Genomic DNA, 16,864 nt, shown 5'->3' on the forward strand with positions numbered 1-16,864 from the left:
AAGACGTTTCAAAACTGGCTCCTATTTAGGGAATCCAATCCAGCATTCTTCTTGTAGGTATAAAAAATTAAAGTTAGGGTGACTTTACCAGTCTATGTCATCACAGTGTAAGTGATGAAGCAGTGCAGTACTAGATTCCCTGGTACAAAAGAATACAGCACAGGAACAGGCCCTTTAGCCCTCCAAGCCTGCGCTGATCACGTGTCCTATCTAGACCAACCGCCTGTATCCTTCTATACCCTGTCTGTTCATGTGCCTATCCAGATAAGTCTTAAAGGTCGCTAACGTATCTGCCTCAACCACCTCACTTGGCAGTGCATTCCAGGCCACCACCACCTTCTGTGTAAAAAACATGCCCCGCACGTCTCAACTGAACCTTTCCTCCCTCACCTTTAACCTGTGCCCCCTTGTAATTTTAATTTCTGCCCTGGAAAAAGCCTCCAACTGTTCACCCTACCTATACCCCTAATAATTTTATGAACTTCTATCAGGTCACCCCTCAGCCTCCGTCTCTCTAGGGAGAACAATCCCAGTTTATTCAATCTCTCCTCATTGCCAATACCCTGCATACCAGGCAACATCCTGGTAAATCTTTTCTGTACTCTCTCTAAAGCCTCCACGTTCTTCTGGTAGTGTGGTGACCAGAATTGGACACAGTATTCCAAATGTGGCCGAACCAACATTCTATATAATTCAAGCTTTTATACTCGATACCCATCCAATGAAGGCAAGTATGCCATATGCTTTTTTTCACCACCATTTCCACCTATGCTGCCACTTTTAAGGATCTGTGGACCTGCACACCCAGATCTCTCTGTGTCTCTATACTCTTGATGGTTCTGTCATTTATTTTGTAGCTCAACCCTGAATTGGATCTATCAAAATGCATCACCTCGCATTTGTCCGGGTTAAATTCCATCTGCCATTTCTCTGCCCAATTTTGCAGCCTATCTATATCCTGTTATATTCTCTGACAATCTTCATCACTATCCGCAACTCCTGCAATCTTGGTATCATCCGCAAACTTGCTAATCAGACCCGCTATGTTTTCTTCCAAGTCATTTATTACAAAGAGCAGAGGTCCCAGAACTGATCCCTGCGCAACACCACTAGTTAGAGACCTCCACTCTGGAAAAACTCCAATCCACTGCTACCCTCTGTCTTCTATGGCCAAGCCAGTTCTGGATCCATCCAGCTAAATCACCCCTGACCCCATGTGATCTAATCTTTTGCACCAGCATGCCATGAGGGACCTTATCAAATGCTTTACTAAAGTCCATGTAGACAACATCCATAGCCCTTCCCTCGTCAATCATTTTTGTCACCTCCTCAAAAAATTCGATCGAATTAGTGATACATGACCTCTCTCGTACAAAGCCATGCTATGTGTCGCTAATAAGACCATTCACTTCCAAATGTGCATAGATCCTATCTCTGAGAATCTTTTCAAACAATTTCAATATCACTGACTTCAAGCTCACTGGCCTATTATTACCCAGATTATCCTTGCATCCCTTCTTAAATAACGGTACTACATTGGCTATCTGCCAGCCCTCTGGGATCTCACCTGTGGCCAATGAGGACACAAAGATTTCTGTCAGAGGCCCAGTGATTTCATCTCTTGCCTCCTTCAGTAATCTGGGATAGATGCCATCTGGCCCTGGGAATTTGTCCACCTTAATGCTTTTTAATACACCTAACACTTCCTCCCTCTTAATAACGACCTGTTCTAAAGTGTTTACACATCCCTCTGAAACACCACCAATCAACGTGTCCCTCCTTTGTGAGTACCGATGCAAAATATTCATTAAGGACCTCACCAGTTCCTCTGGTTCTATACATAATTTCCCTCCTTTGTCCTTGAGTGGGTCAACTCTTTTTCTAGCTACCCTCTTGTTTCTAATATCCGTATAACATGCCTTGGGATTCTCCTTCTGACACCTTTTTTGTCCTCCCACCTCCCTGCTTGAGCTCTTTTCTACTTTTCTTGTAGTCCTCAAGTGCTTTGTCTGTTTTTATTTGCCTGTACCTCACATATGCATCTTTTTTCTTTTTGACAATATTCTCAATTTCCCTGGTCATCCATGGTTCCCGAATCCTGCCTTTACTGTCCTTCCTTTTTACCGGCATATGCCTGTCCTGCATGCCCATCAACTGCTCCTTAAAAGACACCCACATGCCAAATGTAGATTTACCCTTAAACAGCCTCTCGCAAACAATAGCCTCCAAATCCTGCCTAATCTGGTTGTAGTTAGCCTTCCCCCAATTTAGCACCTTAACCCTAGGACAACACTCGTCCAGGACAACTACTCCATGAATATCCAAAAGCTTACGGAATTGTGGTCACTGTTCGCCTCATGTTCTCCCACTACAACATTGATGACCTGGCCGGGCTCATTCCCTAGTATTAGGTCCAATATAACCCACTCTCTAGTCGGACTATCCACATATTGTTCCTCAAAACTTTCTTGGACACACTTTACAAATTCCTTACCATCCAGATCCCTAGCCCTAGGGGATTTCCAGTCAATACGAGGAAAATTAAAGTCTCCCCCTACATCAACCCTATTATTTCTACATCTATCCAGAACCTGCTTACATATCGGTTTCTCAACTTCCCGTGGGCTGTTGGGAGGCCTGTAGTACACCACCATCATAATGACTGCCTCCTTCCTGTTTCTGAGCTCTACCCACAGTATCTTGTTACTTGATGTTTCCATGGCACCCTCTCTCTGTACAGCTGTAATGTGTTCCTTAACCAGCATTGCAACTCCCTTACCTCTTTTACCTTCCTCCCTGTCTCACCTAAAACACCTATATCCTGGAATATTTAGCTGCCAGTTTGTCCCTTTTTTATTCAAGACGCCATTACAGCAAACACATCCAAGTTCCTCACATGAATCAAGGCTTTAAGTTCATCTGTCTTACCTGTTACACTGTGCATTGAATCAGACATACTCCAGACCTCCCGTCCCACTGTGTTCGACCTCCCCCAGCCTATCCTTCCTCTTAGCCAGCCTGTCCCTGGTACCATGCTCAGAACCATACTAGCAAACCTTCTTGTACAGGCCCCACCTTCCCTGGAAGACATCCCAGTGATCCAGTGGTAGCTGGCTAAAGTGAACAGGTTACTTCATGAAAGGAGTTTTGTATTCAAGGCCACTTACAGAGAAGGGCAGTATCAATTATCAGGCAAGAGCTGGTAACAGTGCTCAATAGTATGATTACCAAAACTTGGGACAAATACAAAATGGAATAATACATTCTTAAGAATGCTACCAAGGTTAACTCTATGTTCAGAAGCACACATGTTACACAACTACTGTTAACACATCCCACAATCTCAATCAACCTTACAGCTCTTTCATTGCTATTATTTGGAACATAGAGGCAAAACCGTGTATGCTGGTGTCTAACTCAGTTGACTAGATGGCTGGTTCATGACGCGGACCAACACCAACAGCGTGGGTTCAATTCCCATACCGGCTGAGGTTATTCATGAAGGCCCTGCCTTCCCAACCTTGCCCCTCGCCTGTTGTGTGGTGGTTAAATCACCACCAGTCAGCTCTCAAAGGGAAGAGCAGCCTGTGGTCCTCTGGGACTGCGGCGACATTTGCATTTATTTACTCCAGATATATGCTCACTCATCCCATCCACCTCCTCTCAGACTTTTGGCATAGTTACTGTTCCTTTCGTGTACTCAACCAGTTTCCTTTTGAAAGTATCAAAGTTAGTTGTTTCAAACTCTTGCTGAGGAAGCATGTTCTACATTCTAACCACTCAAGTATAGAAATTTCTCTTCATCTCTTTTTGGCACTTGATTGCCTACTCTACATGTGCAATTTAACAGAAATGAAACAATCCCTCAAGCGTGTTTTGCCAGGTGTTTCCCGTGGTGGCAGCATCAAGAACGACCCCACTATCGAATGGGACTCTGCTTCATTTTGGGGCCTCAGAGAGGAGCGCCACACTGAAGCCGCACGTAGTCCCATTTCCTACTCTAACGAGCTATGCTCGCCAGTGCAGGAGGAGGTCGGGGCGCCATTTAAAAATGGCGTCCCAATCTTTAGATTCCCCCCCCCCCCGGCGACCACGGACCCTCCCAGCACCCCAACTCACCTATCAGAGAGTCAACATGCCCCCCGCATTCCACCCCATAATGCAGCCACCCCAGGCCCGGTCCCTGGGGCAGAGAAAATGCCACACGGGCAACTTGTCTGCCGGTGCCAGGGTGCTCGGATGGGATTGGGGGTACCAGGGTATCACCCTGCCCAGAGCCCGATCAGCCGCGGGTCCCCAATCACCTGGAATAACCCTCCCCCCCCTCCACCATCAGGGCAGGCGCGGTCTGCCGAGACCACATTGGTGGAGACCAGAACTAACCGGGATCTCCAAGGTGCAGGAGTTAGATCCCGCACCTTGGGTAACTCCACAAATGCATATTAAAGCGACGGTGCTCGGGCCCAGGGATACCCTGGGCGGGTTCAAGAGGGGTGCAGGCGGGCCTGATGATCCCCTTATAGGTGAGTTCGGGCTTGGGTGGGGTGGAGTTCGGGGTCACACATTTAAAAATGGCGTCCTGTTCTCCTTCTGCACTGAGGAGTTCCCTCGAGCGGAGCTCTTCAGTACAGAAAATGGGACTAAGTGTGGCCTCGTCGGGGAGTTCCCCACTGAAGCCCCAAATCTACCCCAATGTCCTGTTTGAGAGGGTGGGGTTTCTCGGTACTCCCAAGCGCAGGGAAACATCCGGCTAAACCCGCCCATTATAGAACTCTGTTCCCATTTGGGTAGATCACGTCCTCCATCTCTGGAGTTGAGTTTAAATGCAATACCTCCAGAAGCAGAGGCATAAGTGCAAACACTGAGCTACGACTAACATCACTACTTACACGTAATGTAACACAACCTAACAGCGTGTTATGTGGTTGCTTCAGGATACGTAGGTTAAGCTGCAGCTAAGGCACATTGATTATTGTGCATGGGAAACTTCAATAAACATGTTAAGAAGTTTTGCTACCTTGTCACTGGGTACAAGATAGCACCCAATGCAATGGGGAAGATGCACACTAGAGGAGAGCTCAGGGACTACGTGCTCTTGTTGCCTTTCAGGGAGGCCACCTTGAACAGTATTGAGAGTAAAAGATAAAGGGAGGGATTCTCCGCCGGCGGTTTGCTCCATTTTACCGACGCCTGGGGATTTCCCGACGGCATGGGGTTGCCTCCAAATGGGAAACCCCATTGACCAGCCGGCGTAGCGGAGAATCCCGCCGACGGGCCGAGGCAGAAATGTGGCGCGACAGGGTGGAGAATCCAGCCCAAAATGTCATGACTCCACCAAGAAGTCTAATATTCTGCCTTCATTCTCATCAGCACATATGCATCTACACGGCCACACAGAGCAGTTACTTTAGTGTAATGCATTGCTATCTCCAACACAGTTTGCAACATTAATCTCTCACCCACAACCCAAAGATGTGCAGGCTAGGTGCATTGGACATGCTAAAATTGCTCCAGAATTGGAAAAACGAATTGGGTTCCCTAAATTTATCAAAAAAACCCAATATGGTGCAGGTGAAGAGGGCAAATGACAGTGATGGAACAAAAGCAGGGGGCAGGAACTCGCTGTCTAGCAAAGACCCCTTGTATTTTGGAAAATGAAGCAAAGCAGTCTGATTGATATTTAGAGGACCCAATTATTTTTTTCCAATTAAGGGGCAATTTAGCATGGCCAATCCACCTAACCTACACATCTTTGGGTTGTGGGGGTGAAACCGACACAGACACGGGGAGAATGTGCAAACTCCACACGGACAGTGACCCAGGGCCAGGATTCGAACCCGGGTCCTCAGCACCATAGGCGGCGGTGTTAACCACTAGGCCATGTGCCACCCACTGACCCTGTTTTAAACGGGAGACCCTTATTTTATAAACAGTGAGCCCTGGGGAAACATCCTCTCAGCATCCGCCCAGGTCAAGTACCCTCAGGATCACATTACTGAGTTTCCACATTCCCTGCAGCTAAGATTGGCAATCCCGATTGGGCAAAGAATCGTGGCAAAAACGTGATCGGTGCCAGGCGACAGACCCATCCCCAATCTTCAGTCCCGCCCTGCTGGCCATAACAGACTTCCCACACTGCGGCAGCAGGAATTTGCAAATGACTGATTTCCATTCATTAGGATATAATTAACAGGCTGGAAGCCTGAATCCCCCCCCCCCCCAACCCCGCCACCTCCCCCCCCCCCCCCCCAAGCTATGGTCCGGGAACTCCCCTAGGCAGGCTTTGGTTTCAGTATTGCCAAGCGCAGTCCTGGCTCGATGGACCCCAAAGGATTTGAGCCCATTGCTCATGTGCCCCTCTGCCACTGCCAGGCTGCCGAGAATGGGTCCCACAAAGGTCCTTGGGGTTGGGTGGGCTCAGCCTGTGGGTAAAGGGTTGACCCTGGGACCTTCTCCTGGGATGGGGGGTCCTGTGTCTGAACTGCACGTTCCAGCCCTGGACAACCTGATGATCACTCTTGGAATGGTGTTCAAAATCATCATCCTTGTCTGACTGACCAGTTTAAACTCTGTAGTGGCCTTCTCAGCCTGAACTGCTCTGCCTGACAGCTGATGAGCAGACCTGATAGTTCAGTGAAGAATCAAGCCAATAACACTTTCCCTTTCCTCACATCTGCTCCCTCAGCCCTCTGCTTATCAAACTGCTGCTTTTTGAAGTATCAGAGTCTTTGTAGAAAGTCCACAACACTTGAAAAGGCTTGAAGTCCCTGAGTTCCTTTGAAGTGCTGAGCATTCATTCAACTTCACAGTGCTGAACCTTTAACTTGCCTTTGATTGACAGCTTAATGTTTTAAACACAGCTGCCAGGAGGTTTGTTTATTTATCTTTCCCTTCATGATTGAATGCATCTAAAGTACCCTCCATTGATCCTAACCACATTGTTTGTAAACATTCTTGCTATTGACAGTTTCTGACCGCTTCAGCAATGCTAAGTGCTTTCTGCGGAACAAAGGTCAGGCTAGAGAGTCACTGGCAACGTGCCAGTTTCATGGGGCAGTGTACTGCTGGTAATGCAAGGGTCCTGGGGCCTGAGAGAGGGTCTGGATGGGGGGGCTAAATGGGACTCTGAGGGGGTCGAGTGGGGTGGTTGAGCCACCCTCATGCGTGCATGGTATGGATGGGGGTTAATGAGTGAGTGTCACGTTATCCCAGTGGTTGGGAGGGGTGGGTGGGAGAGACAGAATGCCCCTCCTTGATGAGGGGTTGGGATGTTTCCCTTGTCAGCAGGAGTGGGTCAATATTTGCATTTTGGGGGGCTGGGGGCGCTGTCACAATGGCGGCCCGACCCCAGTAACTGCAGGAAAACCGGCATGTTTACCACTGGACATATTTTTGCATAGAGAAGCCTTGAGAATACCCCTCCTCGACCCCCTCCCCTGGCAACGCTCCTAGCGCCAGTGGGGCACAATCCCGATTCTCCGCAAGCAGGAACACTTGGAATCTGAAATATGTTTCAATCAGATCACATTTTAAACTCCGGCTCAAAGGTTTCCTCAAAAGTTTATTCCTTCATTCCGTGAATCAGTTGAGTGAACATTCGCTGAACTGTCTGGGGACTTTCAGGTCTCCACATAGTATAAAGAAAACATTATCTGATACCCACCACAAATACACTACAACCTAACATCCAAGACTTACCCACAGTACTGATATCACCAGTTGGAATATCTATCCTATTAAAGCCTTTCAATAGACATCCCCTTCCCTCTCCCACCTTTTTGTTGTGAAAACAAAACAGTGCATCAATACTCTTCAAGTGGGGTAGGCTGAGTATGGATTCACATTTGAAAAGAGTGGCTATACCATGGAAAATAATTAAAAGGGAAAATTCTGGGAAAATCCGGCAGGTTTGTTAAAATCTGTGGACAGAGTTAACGTTTCGAGTCTGTATGACTCTTCCTCAGGACTGGAAAAAAATACTCGATTGAAGGATGAAAATAGATACATACTTTCAATAAACATGAAAACAAAATTATAATCCAGAAAGTGGCTCCATTAATTGAAGTTAAATTTAAACGGTTAATTACCTGGTTGAGGCAGTGTGTTAACATTCATGATGGCTACAGGCCCAAGTCCTTCAGTATTCCTTGCAGCTATGGAAAACCTGTATATTTGTCACATTAAAAAAAAACTGTAGTCAGCCAATTAACAGAATAGTGGAGAAAATTATTTAAATATAAAGTTGTCGTTGCAATTATATTTCCCTGTAAAATGTGCAGTTTGAGTAATTCCAATTTCATAGAAGACAATGGGCGGAACCTCCCAGCCGTTAACACTGGCAGGATCCTCTGCTACCGACAATGGTGCAGCCCTCCCAGCCAGCAGTGAGAGGTGCATTGAAGATCCTGCCGTCGGCCAATGGGGGGGCATGGCGGGTTGTACAGAGAATTCTGCCCACTAAAAGTGAATTTCTGAAAATCTGTCTCCTATATATTTTCATCGTTGCACCACATTGTCTCACTAATTTTAAAAAATAGGATTTAGTGTGATGTTGGGGGGTATTTTGATATGTTAACTACCCAGAAGTTACATTACTATCGAAGACAGGACTTGTTCTGAACCTAAATTATTTTCAACTAAAATATCCTACACCATATATTTGTTAAGGCCCGACACGCACATATTTATGTATATACATAGTACCTGTATGCTGTTGCTGGTTTAGTAGGATAAATTGAATAATGCAGTTGTCCCTTATCTGCATCCCTGAGAATATGTTCAGTATCACTTTGGAGTTCAATATGGTAACCGACTAATGGTCCATTAAGAAACACGGGTGGTTTCCACTCAGCAACCACAGAGGTAGGACTGGGACTTTCAATCCTAATGATTAGAGGTGCAGATGATGGGACTAAAAGAAAACACACACAGAATATAAAAGTGTAAAAAATATTTTCTTTCCCATAATATGACAATTCAAGATTAATTTGTTCAAGGGTGCAATATTGGCCGAGATCGTCCGGTTGTTTGCACCGGCGGGATCTTCTGGTCTCGCCGACAGTGTATCCCATCACGGGTTTCCAGGTGACGTGGGGTGGATTCAACAGGAAATCCCATCGACAGCGTTCGGACCAGAAGGTCCCGTCGCCGCCCAACGGCAGGCCTCCTCCTGCCGCCGAGAAACACGCCGGGGAGGTCAGAGAATTGCACCCATTACTTTCTGCAGTCCACAACTGGGGCGGGATTCTCCGCCAACCGGCGGGGTGGGCCGTACCGGCCCGAATCGTACCGGGCTCAATCCTCCGCACCTTCAAGGGCTAGGCCGGCTCCGGCGGGGTTGGCGCACGCGCGCGAGCGCAGCATGTGTCGGCGTAATACCAGCACATGCGCAGGGGTGTTTCTCTCCGCGCTGCCATTGGTGGACCGTTACACCAGCCGGCACGGAGGGAAAGAGTGTCCCCACAGCACAGGCCTGCCCGTGGATCGGTGGGCCCCGTTCGCGGGCCAGGCCCCGGGGCCAGATCCCCCCCCACCCCCCACCACCACCCGAGGACTCCGCAGGCCGCCCGCAGAGTCAAGTCCCGCCGGTACGGACCTGGTGAAGCATACATCGCCGTGGCCCGCTGAAAACGGGCGGCCACTCAGCCCATCGCGGGCCAGAGAATCGCCGGGGGGGGGGGGGGGGGGCGCTGCCAAAGACCCCCGACTGGCACGGCGCAATTCCCATCCCCGCCGAAAAACCGCCGCGGAGAACCCGGCAGCCGGCGCCGGTGAGGGATTCACGCCACCCCGGCGGGGGGGTCGGAGAATCCCGCCCCTGATCCTCAAGTTTCAAGAGAGTGGAATTACATATTCCAAGGCTTAATATGACAGAAGAAATAACTGCTGAAAATTGTTCTTCAGGCACCTAAAATAAATAAAATTATTCCTTTTGAAAATCAACTTTGAGGCAGGCCTTTATCCTCCCATTTCCACCACCCCATAACTTTTAATAAACCTCAACTACTTCAAAAGTTTATTTCCCCCAATATTATGAAAAACTAATTTAAAATGTGAGAAGATGGCTTCGCCAATGAACCCGGCACACAAATTCTGGAGCTCAATAAAGCAGCTTTATCAAATCGCACTCAATCCAAAGGTGCCCATCTCAATTTGTCAGCACACAGCCACTGGAGTTCAGCTAGAATGGATTGAGACACCCTCATGTAAGAAACAGGAGCTGAAGTAGACAATTTGACCCTTCAAGCCTGCCCTTACATTCAACAAGTGGCAAGGTAAAAAGGTCAGTGCTGGGACCACAACTTTTCACAACATACATTAATGATCTGGATCTGGAAGAAGGAACTGAAGGCACTGTTGCTAAGTTTGCAGATGATACAAAGATTTGTAGAGGGGCAGGTAGTATTGAGGAAGCAGGCTGGCTGCAGTAGGATTTGGACAGGCTCAGAGAGTGGACAAAGAAGTGGCAGATGGAATACAATATGGAAAAGTGTGAGGTTATGCACTTTGGAAGGAGAAATGAAGGCATAGACCAGGCTCAGAGAGTGGACAAAGAAGTGGCAGATGGAATACAATGTGGAAAAGTGTGAGGTTATGCACTTTGGAAGGAGAAATGGAGGCATAGACTATTTTCTAAATGGGGAGATGCTTAGGAAATCAGAAGCACAAAGGGACTTGGGAGTCCTTGTTTACGATTCTCTTTAGGTTAACGTGCAGGTTCAGTCGGCAGTTAGGAAGGCAAATGCAATGTTAGCATTTATGTCGAGAAAACTAGAATGCAAGACCAGGGATGTACTTCTGAGGCTATATAAGGCTCTGGTCAGACCCCATTTGGAGTATTGTGAGCAGCTTTGGACTCCGTATCTAAGAAAGAATGTGCTGCCATTGGAAAGGGTCCAGAGGAGGTTCATGAGAATGATCCCTGGAATGAATAGTTTGTCATATGAGTAACGGTTGAGGGGTCTGGGTCTGTACTCGTTGGAGTTTAGAAGGATGAGGCGGGGATCTTATTTGCAACTTACAGGATACTGCGAGTCCTGGATAGAGTGGATGTGGAGAGGATGTTTCCACTTGTAGGAAAAACTAGAAGCAGAGGACATAATCTCAGACTAAAGGGATGATCCTTTAAAACAGAGATGAGGAGGAATTTCAGCCAGAAGGTGGCGAATCTGTGGAACACTTTGCCGCAGAAGGCTGTGGAGGCCAAATCACTGAGTGTCTTTAAGACAGAGATAGATAGGTTTTTGATCAATAAGGGGATCAAGGGTTATGGGGATGAGAAAAATATCAGCCATGACTGAATGGCGGAGCAGACTCGATGGGCCGAATGGCCTAATTCTGCTCCTATGTCTTATGGCTTAATTTCTACCTCAACTCAACCTTCCTGCACTATCGTCATATCCCTCGACACCCTCAGTATTCAAAATTTACTAACCTCTAGCTTGAATATACTCAGTCAAACAATCACAGGTCTCGAGTAGAGAAATCAAAAGAATTATAACTTATTTAGTGAAGAAATGTCTTCTCATCCCAATATTCAATGATCAACCCTTACTCTGAGATTGTGTCTGAACTCTTCCGGGCAATTGCCATGCAATCCTTACATGTGCACTTCCAAGTAGAGGGAGGGTCCTCCAGGACATCTTTGGTTACCTCCCCTCTCCCTACGCCAGGTACAACACCCCAGAGCTCAGAGGTTATGGAACAGCCTGACTATAGGCGGTCATGGTTTCTCATACAGTCTAAGCAAAACTCTATATATGGATATGTTTAAAAGTAGTATAAACTTTGCTCATCCAAGTCTTAAAGAAACAAAACTTTAGTCCTTCCAATTGAATCTTCTGCCCAAGAAAAATCAAATACACAATTGAAGGTTTTTGGTTCAACACCTTTCCTATTATTTTACAAAACCACATTTTAAAATCAGTGCATCTTAGGAACCACCCAAAGTTATATCTTACTTATATCTATAAGTTATTTAAAATAACATACCACCATATGGCTTGGTTCTGTACGAGCGGCTTTCAGGTGAGTATTTATATAGGTTGTCTGTTATTATCCAGATCACTCTAAAGACGTACTCAGTATACGGGTGCAATTTTGTGACATTATATGTTGCATCTTCAACAACCTGGACAAGCAGTGGGTCACATACACAACAACTTTACAAAGTTTTCGAGAACATTATTGGCATCATTTTTGAGCATATTTGCCCTTTAATGCAAAAAAGCAAAAGAACAATTCGATAAAATGAACAGTCATAAAGACTGTGGGCGCGGTTCTCTCAAAAGGGAACAAAGTCTCCTAGCGAGCGCACTTAGCTGTGTGTTTCCCGATGCTCGCAGCCAAAGATGCACAATGCCCTGTTTTGTACAATGGGGAGCACCGCATGCCGGAACTCCCCACTGTAGAGACAGATCGGGATGCCATTTTTAAATGGAGTCCCGATCTCCAAGGCCCCCAAAACGATCCCCGATCTCCTTCCCAGCCCGAACACAGTATAGCTCGGTCCCACACACCCACAACATCCACGCCAGGAAACCCGGCCCAATCGCATGCATGCAAAAAATTCCAGATTGGCACCTTGGCAGTGCCAGCCTGGCACTCTGGCAGTGCCCATTCCATTGCCAGGTTGCCCATCCTGCCCAAACAGCTTGCAGCTAGGGGCCTCTGATCCCCTTGGAGACCCCCATGAGTGCCATTCAATCTGGTCCCCGTTTGTGGGGACCAGTGCTGAATGGCACTTGTCCAAGGTCTCTGCGGGGAAGGGGTTGAATCTCAAAGACTTTGGGTACCTCAGGAATCTGCACATTAGAGAGAGGCTTACTGCCTCGCTCTAATATGCAGATTTGCTAAAATGTGATCTGCCTATTGTGGGTGGAATTCACATCACAATGTCTCACAAGATCACGTTGAATCTCGCGAGGCGTTGCGAGCCACAATAAAAGTTTCAAGTTGGAGTGTGAGGTGAGGCTGGGGTCTGTAAAGTAAAAATAGGAAAATATGTAATTTGAAACATGGAAGTCTGGCAAAACCTGACCTGAGGGTACATGAGAAAATGTAGGGGAAAATCCCACCAAGGGTTAACAGCAGCAGCAAAAGAAGGTTTTGAAATGCAGATAGCCTTTATCAAAGAGGCATTAAGAAAACAGCTTGTGATTGTTCAAGCTGTAAAACTGATGCCTGTCTTTCAAGTCAAGGCAGTTTGAACTTTTAGTTACATGAAAAAAACAACATTTCGCACATTCTTTGAAGTTAATTATTTTAGTAAGTAGCTAAAAGAGAATTGCCAGGATCTTCAGTTGAATTGGGTGCCAATTGTTTAGGTGTGAAATCCTGCTGACACCAGTTGAATATGGGAAGCTGGAGACAATGTGTCGACGAGAACACATGTTAACCCCAAATCGGAGTCAGAGTTCTAACAATCTACGGGCACTATTTGGTAATAAAGCAACTTTAGAAGTGACAGGAACTAGATGTAACACGCCTCTAGGATCAAAGCACTTTTGAATATCACAAGGGAAAAAATGTAATCAGAGTTTGATGAGCTAAAGTCATGCTCAACATGAACACATAGTTGTGTTAGAAATAATTCAGATTAAAGGTACCTTGAACAATCAAGAGTAAAATAAATTTACTTTACGATAATGTCATGTAAACTTAATAACTGCTGGAAGGAGACTATAAACCCTAAAATCAGGGACAGCCAGCAGAGTCAGTTCTCATAGCTGCCCTCAGTCACGGGAAGGATAGAACACAGAAACCGAGCAGAACAGCGAATCCATCTGAGGAAGACCAAAAGTTAAAGAAAGATTGTCAAGGTAGGCCTGAAGGTCTTTTCAATCAACCAGGAAAATCCAGAAGCAAGATCGTTTTACTTTTCTGTAAGGACAGTGGTTGCATCTTTTAAAAGAAAAAAAATTAATAATAAAATAAAGTTTTAACCTGAAACAGTGGTTATTACAAAGTCTACTTTACTTACTTAGCAACACGGGACCCAGAATCGATGCTACTAAGTGGTAAGTAGATGAAATCTTCTATGAAGATATGGGTTATACCGGAGGATAACTTGAAAATATAGATTGACCCAAATAGCACCCACCTAAGTCTGCATAGGAGTCAGGGAGCGAGAATCCCTGTTCACCATTTAGAATGTCTTATTGACCCTTTTTGGTATAGGGGGAATTCGAAGAATAGTGGTGAGTTTTTTACTTCAGGTCTGAAAAGGTTAAGGCCTAACCAAGGCAAGTGGAGAAACGTGGAAGGTAGGCTGTGCAAGGATTGGGAGGGGAAACAGACTTCTTCTTGAGGCTGTTAGCATTTTCCCTCTGGGTTGCTGACATCCTGCATGGTCTGATGAAGATAGATGGGCTGGAGAGTATGACATGAGCGTGCTGGTCTGGTTTTCCAGGAGAGTCGGAACTTATGAATAATTAATGAGGTTCCAAGCACAAAATCTGGCATGAGATCCTCCTATTCTGTTCGGCGGGAGAGGCACCACCAGAGCCACCCACCACTCGCCGCTGCAATTTGTCTTAAAATGGTAAAATTCCGCCCAAATTGTGAAACTTGAATGAATAAACTCCATTGAAATATATTCCCAAACTTTTAAACTGCATTAAATGCATAGTTAACAGCATTCACTTTCAAAAACATATCCACAGTTTGACTAAATGGAACAATATTGCACACAGTAGTTAATGCTAAATATTTGTTGCACAGGGAACAGGAGGTGAGGTAACCAGGGCACAATACAAAGCTTACTTAAAGGATTCAACTGCAAGCCTGAAAATGTTGTCACCAAAATTCAAAAGGACATTCAAATTTAATCTCTCCAATCAACATGAATTTTCTGCAATCGGCAATGTTAAATTGCTTCCGGGGATTGTGAAAACCACAGCTATTTTCAATTTTATTTTCTGATTTGTACAGCAATCGCTTAACACACTCAGAGGTATTGCATTTGTTACGGCCCATCACTGAATACATACTGAATACATACTTCAGTGAAAATCCACTGCCCAGGTAGTTCGCTGTATCTCCACTGAATAATGTATCTTAATGCTGGTGAGTTTGCTACTTCCCATTTTAACAGAATGGATGCACTATGTATTGCACTTGCCACAGGAGGATGAGGATCGTTCAGTGATTCTATTGACATACAAAAAAAGACAGTAGTAGTAATTGAATGAGGAAATTATAAACTCATTGATCACTTATCTGTAAATCTGAAAAACATTTATTTACTATGACCAGGGTTAATATTGACTGCGGCACTTTACTGGAACGCAATCTTTTTACAAAGTTACTTTGCCAATAGATTTGAAGCAAGTGTAATGAGAAAGACTCTCTTCCTCTTCTAAACCTCTGAAATATAAGGGGCTGAAATCTCCGTTCCTGAAACTAAGTGTTGACCCTGGGGCAGGATTAACAGAGTTCTACGTCAGCAAAACTGGCACCGCTTCTGGAACAATTCAGCGACCACTGAGGGGTCGGCACTTGCGCCGCATGGAACACAATCAATTTCAATGAGAAATGGTGTGGGATTCACCCGGTCTGTGATTGACACTCAGGAGGCTGACAAGCTGCAGCCGCATATACGCATTACACTCATCCCAGCCAACAGGATGGCACTGGTTGCGCTGGAGCGCGTCCATCCCACTGATAGGTCAGCTGGGGCCAGAGGGCACACAGGGCGGTGGTTTGGGACAATACCTATATGACCCATGGCCCTGAGATCACAGTGGGCTGTTAGCGGCGTGCGCAGCTGCATGGCTGCCTTGCCAACTGCAGCAATGGTGTTCCATTCCCGTCCACCCCAACCCCACAACCCACCTCCAGGTCACCCCCGTTACTCCCCCCAGCCCTGGCAGAAGCCTTCCGGCCAACGGCACTACTGTCAGCAAACTATGGGGTTGTTGGACACTTTCCGTACCCCCTCCCTCTCCCTCAGCAACCAAGATGCCAGTTTCACCACTTTTAAAAGCACAAATGAACCACGCAGTCAGGAACCTAGCTCATCGGAAGCGGAGCATTGTGGACACCCCGGAGAATACAGTGTCGTGCCCGCTAATGAAATGCAAACAGTGTTTACTGTACGTGCGTTCCGGACCACACTGACGCCGCTGTCGAAGTGCCGAAGAATTGCAATATGCCGTCAAATCGGCGCCTGCTGCGATTTTGGCATCAGAACCTATTCTCCGCCCAATCGCATTTCGATTTTGCCATCAGCCAATGGAGTATCCCGCCCAAGGAGTTTATTTGCTCTAATCCAATTCTCATTGAGTGAATTGTTCTTTATTTTTATACACTATATTCAAGAATATAGTGAACCACTAATCCATTATTGATTGTTTTTTTTCTTTTCTTTTACTGGATTCATGTAGAAAACTATTAAAAACATACTGTCAAACGTTAATGGACTGAATAATCAGACAGTGATGAAGGTTAATCAATGTCACATTAACCATAATTGCCAATAAATGGAGGGCAATTTAAAATGAGAAGGGGGGGTGTGAAAATTCCCAACATCCAGGGACACACCCCCCCCCACCCCAAAGTGCAAATGGTGACCCCCCCCCCCCCCCCCCCCCTGACAAGGTGATCACTCCCAACCTCTAATCTATGAGGGACCTCCTCCTCACCCCAAACCACAGGAATAACCAGTTAACCCCCCCCCCCCCACACCACATATGCATGAGAGTCATCTGAACCCCCCCACCACAATCCCCTCAGGACCCCCCTTCAGACCCCATCCCAGGTCTCCCCTGCAGCCCCCAATTCAGTCCCCACTTCCAGCATTGCCAAAAGTGCATTACCTCCTGGCACCATGGCATTGAGCCCCTGGTAGGGACTCCCTAGCCTG

The 16,864-nt window shown here is 46.4% G+C and overlaps 1 protein-coding gene across 9 annotated transcripts in view; it reads right to left on the minus strand.

Moving 5' to 3' along the window:
• ros1 (c-ros oncogene 1, receptor tyrosine kinase) overlaps positions 1-16,864 on the minus strand; it is a 335,442-nt gene that overhangs the window by 277,050 nt on the left and 41,528 nt on the right. For 7 of the 9 annotated variants that reach the window (XR_005461254.1, XM_038801719.1, XM_038801718.1 and 4 more), the window contains 4 exons: positions 15,002-15,150; positions 11,992-12,130; positions 8,704-8,911; positions 8,088-8,164 (listed from right to left, as the gene is read on the minus strand). Coding sequence is in view for 8 of the 9 variants with exons in the window: in XM_038801719.1 (XP_038657647.1) it covers positions 8,088-8,164; positions 8,704-8,911; positions 11,992-12,130; positions 15,002-15,150 (573 nt within the window). In the remaining variant the exon portion in view is untranslated. The remainder of the gene's footprint in view (positions 1-8,087; positions 8,165-8,703; positions 8,912-11,991; positions 12,131-15,001; positions 15,151-16,864) is intronic. The other 2 variants (XM_038801721.1, XM_038801720.1) reach the window with 1 other exon arrangement.

Source organism: Scyliorhinus canicula, chromosome 7 (genome assembly GCF_902713615.1).
Source record: "Scyliorhinus canicula chromosome 7, sScyCan1.1, whole genome shotgun sequence".
NCBI classification, from domain to species: Eukaryota; Metazoa; Chordata; class Chondrichthyes; order Carcharhiniformes; family Scyliorhinidae; genus Scyliorhinus; species Scyliorhinus canicula.